The 12,195-nt window shown below is 46.8% G+C and overlaps 1 protein-coding gene across 1 annotated transcript in view; it reads left to right on the top strand.

Moving 5' to 3' along the window:
- Positions 1-1,788: 1,788 nt before the first annotated feature.
- The window catches only part of LOC102375306 (mucin-17-like), a 15,383-nt gene continuing 4,976 nt past the window's right edge, over positions 1,789-12,195 (top strand). The window contains exons 1-6 of the mRNA XM_006029083.1: positions 1,789-1,894; positions 4,122-8,429; positions 9,220-9,278; positions 10,116-10,273; positions 11,560-11,681; positions 12,125-12,183. Of these exons, the coding sequence (XP_006029145.1) occupies positions 1,877-1,894; positions 4,122-8,429; positions 9,220-9,278; positions 10,116-10,273; positions 11,560-11,681; positions 12,125-12,183 (4,724 nt within the window). The 5' untranslated portion in view covers positions 1,789-1,876. The remainder of the gene's footprint in view (positions 1,895-4,121; positions 8,430-9,219; positions 9,279-10,115; positions 10,274-11,559; positions 11,682-12,124; positions 12,184-12,195) is intronic.

The following is a 12,195-nucleotide window of genomic DNA, read 5'->3' as shown; positions in this document are numbered from 1 at the left end:
GCCAAGGTCTGGAACGGGCTCCCAAGGGAGGTGGTGCTCTCCCCCACCCTGGGGGTCTTCAAGAGGAGGTTAGATAAGCATCTAGCTGTGGTCATCTAGACCCAGCATTCTTTCCTGCCTATGCAGGGGGTCGGACTCGATGATGTATTGAGGTCCCTTCCGACCCTAGCATCTATGAATCTATGAATCAGCAGAGTTAACTGGCTGTCATGTCATAGCAGTAATGGACAGGAGGACATGGCATGATGGGGAGCAGGATTTGAAAGCTGAGGGACAAGATGGGTGTGTAAAATGTGGGAGGTGGGACAAAGGGCAAAACAGGAGACCCAAGGCAGGGATGAGGCTGGATGAGACATGGCATATGTAGATAGAAGTGTGACAGACACCAAAGATTAACAATCAGCTCAGCAGTTTTGATTATTGAACTTGGAGGCCAGCAAGCCAGTGTTACCATTTCATTCATATAGGAAATGTGAGTGCTGAATCAGCAGGTTCATGTGTGTGTTTGCCAGAACAGGACAATCCAGAATCCAGATGCTGTAGTGGGCCCTGCCCCACACTCATAGTCTGAAACATCACCTTTCTTAGGTCCTGGGGCTCCTACCAGGAAAGCAAATGGTTAAAGAGAGACAAGCCACAGTTTGATTTCAAACATAAGGCAAAAATGATCACCTGGGAAGAAGTGGTGACTGTAGTAACAGCCTCCCTTCTATAGTGCCTCCCATCAGATGACTCAAAATATTTTGCAAACCTTAAGGAGATGTGTCTTATAAAAAAACTCAGTGTTGTAGGTAAACATTACTCTACATGGAGATAACTACAGAACCAGGCATATAGTAGGGGGAAGGGTCAGTGGGGGGGGGAGGATGCTTGCTAATAGTAGGGCCACACATGTTTTTTTAATGACTCACAGATTTGAAATTGATTTAGCTGACTTTGGACATGAAAAATTTCCCTTTAAAAATAAATAAATAATATATATATATGTATGTGTGTATATATATAGAGAGTAGAGGATGACTCACTCTTTATGATCCATCCAGTCTCAAATCTTCCAGCTCAAATTGTCCCAAATGGGGCCATCTAGAATAACAATAGTGCCATGAGGTAGTCACCCATCCAATAGGAGTCAGACAGATATATGACCCTAATGAACAGTTGTTAACCTTTATGAGTAGAGACAGTCTGATGTCCCAGGAAGACTTTTACCTTGTCACTCTAGCTCTCCAATCTTTTACACCTTCACAAGTATATGCTTTGGTCTCACAACAAAGGTAGCCTGGGCTTGAACTGGGGACTCAGCAGCAAGACCACAGGAGGTAGTACCAACCCCAGAGCCACATACCCAGATCTCATTAAGCTGCTTCATTTGCTGTCTTGCCCTGCATATTTGCTTGTTCCATGCAGCACTGAATTCTGATCTTAAGTCTATCTTTCTCCATAAGCAAATTCAGAGCACTGCTGCCTTATAGCTCTAACTCCCTCCTATGCTTCTATCAGACTAGCCAGCTGCTGTTTCCCTCCACACCTGAGATCTGCCCCAGTAACTTATGAAGTCCTGTTCTGACAAACATGATATTTTGCAAGTGTGCAATGTTTGGAGGAAAGATTCTAGGGGAACACAAAATACTGGGGAATAGAACCAGAGAAAGTCAACCACAAATATCCTAGTTTCTACAGTCAGAGAACAGAGCTTGGATTCTTCCTTCCCTCTCATTATGCATAAGAGGGGTTTCATCTGGAGAGGTGCAAAGTGGCTTAATAAGGAAGGTGGCCATCTGGGACTTTGTAGATACTCCCATCCTCCAGAAGTATAGAAGGAAAGGAATAAAAGAGTAGCTTCCTAGCTTGCTACTTTGTACCTTTCTCTGTGTGTATGGGCAGCAGCTCAAAGGTAAGGCCAAGGATATGCTTTGGGTAATGTTTTAGTGACTTGGTTTGACTCCAAAATATTATTGCCTTCCTGCAAAGACTACTAGAGCTGGGTCAGGATGGGAAGTTGGCTGTGAAGTATCTACAAATAGTGTAACTTTATGCTGATCTGGGAGAATCTAGTGGATCTAATGGTACAACAAGGCAGTTCTTTTTTTTTTTTTCTCTTCTCTGCATTGTGTTTTAAAAAAAAATGATATGTAGTGCAAGGGGATCACAGTTGTTAGCTAGTCCCTTGACCCCTTCATGGTAAAAGTCATTCTCAATCTAGTGTTGCCTTATTCAGCCCCCTGAAATGGCTGGTTGCTTCTTGTTTCTGGAGGCAGTGGTGGGGAAAGTGGAAGCCTGGAGTATAGCTGTACTTGAGTGCCAGTTTGTTGGTAAACCTCCTTGGCTACTCTCCTAGGCTTGTACTCACTCTCTGTTACCTCTGTAGTGAGGATGCACACAGAAGGGTGTGGAAAGAAGCTCTGTGCATTTTAAATACTGTTTGGAAAATTTAAACTGGGCAACTACTGCTTGAGAGAGTAACTGAAACCAAGCAGTCAGGCACTAAAAAGAGTTTCTCTTCTTTCCCCATGCTTTGTGCCAGGTGGACCTAATTCTGGAAGGGACTGTCCTCAGTTCAGTTAATACTACCAGTACTCTGAGTCTTGCTCATACACAGCAAACAAATTGCTGCAAACACTCTTTTGGTTTGTTTTTGGTTTTTTTTGTTGGGGGAAGGGGGGTTGTTTGGGTTGTCTCTTGTTTTGTTTTGTTTCCTCTCATCTACCCCTAGATAGGGCTGCTTGTTGTTTCTTTCTTAATTAAAAGAATGGCTATAACTCCTGGGGAGTGATCTCTCTATGAAGAAGGCAGTTAGTAAAAGCTTCAGTGTGACTACCCTCACCCTTGCTGCAGGGTAAACTTGCACAGTAAGTCTCCTGTGAAGCATAGACTCTTGCACCTAACATGGCTGCAGCTGTTAGCCTGCTGTAAGGGAAAAGCAGGTGAACTCTACCTTCACCCTTGGCTTACCCTCAGGGTGAGGACACAACTCTTGCAGCTGGAAGCATAACTTTATCTATTTCTTGGATTTCAAATGCTGATCTGTACTCAGTGCAACCCTACCCCTCACCTCCCATGAGCTTCTCTCACTTCTGATGGTGGCCCCTTGGAGAATGAGTTAGTGGTACAGGGTGCTCACTTCATCAGCTGCAATTTTCAAATCCCCTCTTGAGCCTATGTATTGGTTATAGCTAAGATGTCAGTTGGCATATACTGGCTTATTTAGCAAACTGCCCCAGATAACTTCCTTGATGTCAAATGGCCTTGGAAAGAGGCCTCAAACGTTCCCTGAGGGACTGACATGTCAGAATACCTGTGAAGTGGTGAGCATATGCTTCCTCTCCAGATATACTAAACATGAGATCTAATGCTTTGAGTAACAAGCTAGGTCAGAAGGATAAAATGGGCACCTGTCCACCCACCTCTAGACACCTCTCTTCACTCTAAGTGGTGGCAATCAAACAGGTCTAAGTTATCCCATATTTGTACTTTACTGTATTATACCTCTGAGCTCTAAATGCCTTGGAGACCACAGTTAACTCTACTTAAGTTCTTAGTGCAATACTAGGTCTTGTATCAGTTGCCACCTCAATAAGACTGGCCACCCAGGGCAGTGGGAGACCAAGAAGAAGTCTCTTTGGGGTCAGCTGTGTGTACTTCTGTGACGTGGTATGGTTTTTATTTATTTTGCCACTGCCAGGGGAGCCTGATCCCTCGAGAGGTGGGAGGGAAGACCCTAAGGGAGGCTGGTCTATCTGACATTGGAACTGAACAATAGCATCTTGACTGAGATGACCAATACTCCATCACTTCACCAGCTTGAAACCCAGCTCAAAGTACCAGTTGCTGAAGCTGTAGAGAGTCTTTTTCAAGAGCTGGGTTGCCTGGGGAAGCTGCCTGCATAGAATAATGTAGTCTCAATTACTACTGGCTAATGTTAGCCTTTCATGGGGCCAAGTGGCTTTGTTTCACAAAAGCCATCTGTTACCAAACTCTTTTTCTAGTAAAATAGGCCTTCAGCATGTAATACCCATGTGGATCCCTTGGGGCTTACCCACAGGGAGGGTTTGAAGGGGATGGGTATCCACTAAGTAGGTAAAACTGCAAACTAAAGCTGTTCCTGTCTCAATGTTTCACAGCTAAGCTCCATAAGATTTCCCATGATAAGCCAAGGGGCAGGACCCCCAAAGAGGGATGTTACAGGGCAGGATACTACAATGGCTCACTTAAGGAAAAGAAGAAAAGGAGCATTGAGAGTAACTCTGGCCTCCGCCTTAGTGACTGTTAACAAAGGGTGTTGGTGGCAAGCCCTCTTGGCTATCCTTTCCTGTTTCTTCATTACCAGCCTTGCACATGATGAAGGGTCTTCAGTTGTTCCTCACCAGACCCTCCCTGACTTGATACCAGTGCTGTCATGCTTGCAGCCTGACTTGCTCCCATTCCAGAACCTGACCAATGGCGCACTAGTGAAGCCTAACCAAGACTTGTTAAATTGCACTACAGAAAGGCAAACTGATTCTTCAACAGCTAGAAGCTCACTGGTGCATGTGGTAAGGGCCACAGATCAGCTATACCTCCCAGAAGATGATGGTCTTGATGCTAGGAGAACAGACTCTGGTACACCTGCTGCTAGTACAGGTGCCTCTAGAAAGTTGGAAGCTTCAGCAGCCAAGAACCTGGTAGCACAAATGCTACTGACCAAAACAGCTGTATTCTCCCAAATACCATCACTTCTGGCAGATGTTGGTTCTTCTCGCTCAGAAATTAGTATGACGGGTCCAACTCCAACTGCAGAGCTATTCAAACCATCCCTGGATTCTGCATCTCTTACTGCTCACTTGAGTCCAGCCTCTCAGTTGAAGGAAGAAATGGCTATAGAAAGCCTTCCAAATGAGAAATGGGGTCTGTCTAAAGCAAGCCAGTCCTCTCCTACAACAATGGCTTCCACCCCTGGCCTAGATCAGATGACCACTAAATCTAGTTCAACTAGCATCCCAACTCCACCTGTGGGTGAGGTGTGGCAGCCATCTAGATCAAGAAAAGAAACTTCCCACTTGGTGTTACTGATCACAAGTCCATCTGTGCCAACCAACCCAGCTGCTGCTTCCATGCAAGATATTTGGACCAGAGAAACAAACTTCCCAAATGGCATCTCTGCTGTGATAGCAAGTTCTCCTTCCCTCCCTGGCAACCCAAGGTCAGCTTCCCCTACCCGCTTAAGCAGTGTGGCTGGTCATGGCCCCACAGACTTGGCACAGTCTGACTCTGTCCCTGAAACACAGCCAGGTTCTCTGATCCCATCTCCTGCAGCAAAAGAGAGAACTGTGGATTCTGCTGACAGTGTAGTAGCGATTGACCAGGAACCCCTTCCAACTGAACTAGCTCATAAGCTGGCCAGGACTACAACCCATCTTCCTGCTAGCATCCCACAGTCCACTAATCTACCCCCAGCCACAGCCTCTGTGGCAACACTGCTCTCTGCTAAGCTAATGGCTGACACCATGTCTTCTGCACCACTGCAGACGGGTAATCTGACCCACTTCACTGAACCACCACCTCCTAGGTCTGTGATGCTGCTAAATGCATCGGAAGGCCCCACTGAGGAAGCAGAAAGTGAAGAGAAGCCTGCTACAGCCAGACTGAGTAGGGCATGGCTGACAAAGGTGACCACAACCAGGTGGTCAATGCAACCTGAATGGGCTGGTGCTACTGAGGAGTCAAGTATCCCATCGGATGTTCTTGTTTTGCCCCTTGCAACCACTCTTGCTGATTTGCCCCATGCAAGTTCAGTAGAAGACTCGGTGGAGGCTCCCTCATTGCATGATGCAAGAATGGACCTCCTTCCCACTCTGTCAGGAGACAAAAGGGCCCTGGCCCTGACTACCAGCCTGCCAAGCTCCAAGATGCCTGTTGACATTATACCAAGCTCTCTGTTAGCAGTGACTCCTGAGCCACCCACCCTTCCTGGAATTCCTCGTGTAGTAAGTAGTCCTCTCCCTCCTGCTGAGGCAGCAGTCAGCAGTGCCCCTTATCTGACCAGAGCTGCTGCAGAAGCCTCCACTCCAGATACAGCTGAAATGCCCAAATTCAGCACTTTTACAGTCAAACATCCCTCTGGCCCAAGAGAACTTGGTACAGTGCCTCCCACTACAGAGAGCTATCTGCCTATGGAGCATCTGGACTACAAACTGAAAGACCATACTGATGTGTGGTTAGGTACTGGCCCTGATCCTACTGCCTTATCAGCCCAGGTATTGGATCTGGATACAGCTGGGGAGCATCTGGCTTATGAACCTGAAGACAACATGGCTATGCTGACGGGTTCCAGTTCTGATCTCACTACCTCGCTGGGACAGGTGTTGGATCTTGGCCCTGCTGGGGTGCAAACTGGCTCTCTTAGACCAGTTCTTGCACACACCTCTAACAGCTTAACAGTAGTACCTTCCACTTGGGCCCAGGTGGGAGTATCTGGTTCTGGTGGGACTCTAGCTAGCATCCTTTGGACTCTGACACACACTGCAGTTTTAAATGAGAGAAGTGTTTTGTCTGCTGTAAGCCCTGCTGTTGACTCTCTGCCTAAAAAGACTACAAGCCATTCTCCCTACCACATGCTGCCTGTCAGCAAAAACACAAAAGCAGAGTCCAGCCTTTTTGCTTGCTACTCCAGACCATCTGCTGGTACCTCAGAAGCCAACCCATCTGCAAATGCCACTAGTGCAACTCCCTACAGTGAGCTGGCTGGAAACACAATGTCCTCTGAGGAAGAACAGATGCCTGCAGCTGTTAAGGCAGTAACTGCACTTCCAACTGCTGCCTCAGAGCTACTTGGACCATCGACTGACTTGCCTTCCAGCTCTACTGAACCACAAGTGCCACCGAGGCAAAGACCTTATGCACTTGAAGCAGGACTGAGAACACCAACCATGCCAGTGGGCTCTGCCTCCTCCCGCTCACCATCATCTCTGCTAGGTATGAACAGCATCCCATCTATGCCAGTGAAGGTGCTTCCTAATGCCCTGGAGGAGCCCTTCTCTGTGCCACTGCCATCAAAAATGAGCAGGCATGCTTCAAGCATTACAGTAACAGAAACTGATGCACCTCTCTTCCAAGGTGGTACTCTGGGCAGCACTGGGAGGATACTATTCACAGACTTTGCTGCTGCTAGAACAGAACCCATTCTGGGACCTGCAACCACAGTTGCTGCCCTGACTGACCTGCCTAGTGTGATCCCTCCTGAGTGGGATCATCGTCTTGTCGGCCATCTCTCAATGACTTTGACCTCTCCCAAAGCAAAGTTGCTGCAAAGTACTTCCACTGCTTCTGCACAGAGCTCTACAGCTGCTGATCCCTCCAAGACTAACAGGCATGCTGCTACCCAGACTGTGGGCTCTAGGGTTACAGATGCCTCCCTGGCTGTTATGAGGAATGTGACTGTGCTCAGCAGGACTTCTAGTCCTATGGCCTCCAGTGTACCAGAAGCCCCACTTGTAACTGCCTTCCCATCTAAGAGCACGGATGGCCTAGCTCAGTCTCTACCTAGACAAGCTTATCGCCTACATCTAAATGCAGCTGTCACTAATGTGGCTGCATCATCTACAGGGAAACCCACACTGCCAACTTTGAGAGAACGCAAGGTCACGGATGTGCCTGCCAAGCCAGCCAGTCCAAGTATGTCAATCTCCATCAGCTCTCCAGTCCTTGCTGCTGAAGTAGCAACAACCATGCACATGGAGTCCAAGGCTCAGCCAGTCAGAAGTGTAACTGCTGAGGCAGCAGTTCCTACAGGTGCACTGTTCACTAGCACAAGCTTGACCCAGTCCTCGAGCTCTACAGCTCCCATATCGGAGACTGTCTCTGAAGCCAAGCCTATGGCAGTCACTTCCTATCCTAGTCCCTCCAGCGTTCTACTAGTGTCACCCGCAATAGCTTCAACTGGTGTCAAAGTGCACACTGGCCCCAGTCTGCAGCTTCCTGCGACACTGCCTACCGCAGCCTCAGAGCCAACTTGGTCAACAAACTGCGCAGAGACCTTCTGCAACGGGACCACTGTACCAGCATGGCCTGCAATTCATCCTACCTTGGCTGTGTCCACCCACTTGCTTCCAACTTCCCCACCACCTTCAACAGCAAAAAGAGAGCCCCGTATCTTAAAAAGAACGATGGCTGCAAGATGGAACTTGACGACTGCAGTGACAACCAAGATAAGCAAGCAGGAAGCTGCAACTGAAACTGGTCCCGCATCCAAGCAACCAGTATTTCAAAAACATCCTCCAACACTGAGCTGGTCCACTGAGGGAGGGAGCCAGACTACATCTTCTTCTGTACAGGAAACAGCTGTACATGTTTTCCCTCTGCAATTCTGCCTCACAGGGATTACATACACAGAGTTCCTGGAGAGCAAGTCCTCTAGAACCTACAAGAAGCTGGAGAGGGAAGTGATGCTAACTGTAAGTGTGGACTCTAAAATGCTGAAAACTGCAACAGCGAGTCATTGTGGTTCAGTCTGGCTCCTAAAACCTGCTTTGTCTTCATAAGGTAGCAGAAACCAGAGCTGGGCAGCTACTTGTAGCTCATGCCTGGCTGGCATTGCTAATATTGGCCTCTTAAGAGGAAAGCAATAACGGGAACCAATCATGAGTGGGAGAGAGTATTCTTAATCTAATCTCCCTTACTGTAGTAGGATATTTGCATCTGAAGTGCAGTTGAACTAGCTGTCTTATAAAGCTGCCTGTGTGTTGGACAAAAGGCAATAGACTGTTCTCTCATGCCACTGAACAGCTACTTGGATTTGCTTGCACAAGCTAGAGTTTAGAGTGGCCAGTCAGGTGTAGTGAAATAAACCTTTCTGACCTTGTCTGCCATAAACTTTTAAAGGTGGCTTGAGCTTATAACCAATTTGATTAAAATAGAGTATGAAGTCAAACCAGCAAGGCAAAACCTTCTGTGTCTTGTGCATGACAAAGGAGATGGCAACTTCTAATGCACTAACACTTCCACTTTAATGAAGCATTAAGTAGGAGAAAAATCTTGCCTCCTTGAAGTAAACTAAAATGCTCCTCTTAACAGCTTTTGAGGTTTTTGGCATGGGCAAAACTGTAGTGCAACTGAACTCCCTTCCGGAGTCTCTTGTGCCAACAACCTAGATTCCTAAACGTTTTCCATGGCACTGCTTTCAGCAAGTGTCCCCATTCACCCTGAAATACCACTGAAAAACTGGCTTCCTTCTTTCTTTTGCAGCTAAACAAAATGTTTTCCACCTACAAGAACTTTCTCCAAACAAGCATTCTTAAGTTTGTGTAAGTATGCACAGTGTATACCTTGTGTTTTGGGGGAGGAAGTAGAGGTAGAAATGGGAAGGCACTCAATCCCACTAATCTAGTCATTTGAGCCCAGCTTTCCTCCTGCCCAGGCAGGGGGTTGGATCTGAAGATCTACAAGGTCCTTTCCAACCCTACTTCTATGATTCTAGTGTTGATCACCTCTAATACATGTTAATTTAGGTGACTAATAAAATGGACTACAGTGACATTATAAAGCATATAGCACTTGGCTGACTATATTTGGATGCCAAATACCGAGTCCCAACCTAAAGGGATAAGTGCCAATTACGAAAACTAGAAATAGTTCTGCTAGGTTCTAAAATGGCTCGCTGTAGTAGTGGTGGAGGCTGTCACTTCCTTGTCTATGGAAGTGGACGATAGCAACTTCCAAGATTGGGTTTTTAGGCTGACGTGTCAACTGGTGCTCCCTGCAATACTCCCGAGTATCTAGAATTGGGTGGGGAAGAAGATGTTACCACCATCACATAAGGACTTGATCTTGACCTCGCACTGGTAGAGTGGAGGCCCTTCATCACCTTCTAAAGACGGACATAGCAGCTCTCTATGGAAGACTTGTCTGTGTGAGGAAGAGAACATGGCCCAAACTGTCCCAGTGTAGGGCAGTCTGAGTATCCCTGCCCTAGCACCCTGACCAGTCTCCAGATGGAAATCTGGATAACCAGAGAGTGAAGCACTTCTTGATTGTACTCAAACTTCCAAAATAGAATTGGAAAATTGGTTTATATTGGGAGGGACATTTGAAATGCATCCACTGAAAGAGTGCTTCTCCTCTGTCTCCCTGTCCTCTTACAGGAACGGCTCTGTCATCGTTAAGAGCGAGGTTCTATTCCAGGGAGGTGGCCCAGTTCCTACAAACTCTGACCTTATCCGTACCTTGCTGACGGGAGTGGAGAAAGAAATGGATACTTTTTTTGACTGGAGAGTGGATGTCCAGTCTATTCAGTCAAATGGTAAGCCTTGAATTATGGCAGCTATCAGCTCTACTCTTACTAAGGCTGTGCAAAATTTTGCTGGCTGTTTCAACTAGTTTTTGAGCTTGAAATGGCGAAATTGAAATGAAGGGCTTCAGAACAGCCTCAAAACAAAACAAGGGCAGTCAAAACATTTCAAGCTTCAAAGCTCAAGCTGGCCTTGCCTGCAGGGAAACAAACCAAGGAGAGGGAGGGGGAAGGACTGCTGTCATTGACGTGTAGCTGGCCAGTGACGCTGATCCTTTCCTGAGATCCCTTCCAATCCCAGTGCTCTGGGGGAGGGATGGGAAAGCGGCATAAAAGGCAGCACTGTTTGAGCTGGCCTGCTTTCTATCACCCATCATGAGTTCTGCTTGTTAGCAGCCTGAGGTGCAGCTTCCCAGAAACCCCTACACCCATCTCCTTGAAACCTGTCAGACTTAATGGCCTCAGAAGGGGCTACCATCCCTGCAAGTTTCATCCAAATTGAGCAAGAAATGATAAAGTTATAGGCAGTTTTGTGCTTTCCCCATTACAGCCTATGGGCGAAACTGTTTTGACATTTTGATGAAACGGGACAGTGGTTTCGGAACAAAACGCTGTCTTGTCGAAATGAAATGGTGTTGTTTTGGACCTGCGCAGCCCTAATACCATCCGGGGCAGGGAGGGGGATAAAGAAAACAGCTGTAACTATATCCCATCCAAATAACTAATGAGGTTGGAGGTCCCACTTCCAGAAGGTACCATTTTTTTTTTTGTCTCCTCTTGACAAGTGACAGCCATTGTGCCAAGTCCCTGGATACCTAGACTAAGATCAAGCATACCACTTAATGCGATGTGTAGGAGTCTTTTGTATGACCGCTTGTCATCTAGACACCAGTATCTGCTGATACTGGGGGCTTCTTTCATGGAGTCTTCCATTTGGACTTGGGAAGATACCTGAATAGCATTCCTGTCGTGGCCTCGCCATCCTGGAATTGAATTTGCTAACATGAGGCTGGTACTGCTATGTCTCTTCTCGGCCAGAAAAATGGTTAGCAACCTGGCTTGAGTAACATATAATACAAGTGCTTAGGTTTGGGGGTTTGTTTGTTTGGGGGTGTTTTGTTTTTTGCAGGAGGGGAGGGAATAGGGGAGGGGCAGGACTTTGAAACCAGTGTGTTGAGAAACTAATTTGAACGGGGAAAGTTAGTACTGAGATGCTGTCAAACCAACTGGCTGGACAGTACCAGAAGAATGAATAAAGCGTTTAAACACACTGTCTACTTAAACCCATGTCTCTTTAGGCTTCAGTGTGAAGAACCTAGAACCAGAGAAGTTGTCCATCTCGCTTGTTGCTCTGAGACTTGGCTCTACAGTATTTGGTGATGTGGATGGCACAAGCTTTCTGTACAGACTAAAAAATGAGGTATGGTAGTAATAGACTTAGACCAAATTGCAGAGACGCATGCCTCCTGTGTGCTAGGAACAGGGCTCTGCCCACTGGCATGAGCCCCAGAGCTTGGCTTCTCAAGGAGTTGGTAACAAGACTTGTTGCATAACTTGTAAAATGGGGGACAATGTGTGCCTGTTCTGCAAAGCAAATGCTGCTGTAGCTGCTTCCATTGCACCTTCTGCCTTTAAGATGGTGTTTTTTGTACATTTGTAGATTAGTTATCATAACATAGCTCCTACTTAAATGGTGCAGTGGAATGGATGCTCAACTGCATGTTGAGGACGGAGGGACTCTATTTTCTGCTTGGGGAATAAATACATCAGCCTGAAGAGAATAGGCAAAAGATGCCAGTGAAAGCTATTCTGTGTAGTCAACTCAAGTTGGGGCTAAATCTAAACTATACCTCTTCCCTATAGGTTATCCAGTCTCTGGGTGCTCTGTATCAAGTGAGGAATCTCTCCTTTGTTAGACTCAGGTATGGAGGAGG

This window comes from Alligator sinensis, unplaced genomic scaffold (genome assembly GCF_000455745.1).
Source record: "Alligator sinensis unplaced genomic scaffold, ASM45574v1 scaffold311_1, whole genome shotgun sequence".
Classification (NCBI taxonomy): domain Eukaryota; kingdom Metazoa; phylum Chordata; order Crocodylia; family Alligatoridae; genus Alligator; species Alligator sinensis.
Note: the sequence above shows the minus strand (reverse complement) of the source record. Positions and strands in the feature narration are given on the sequence as shown.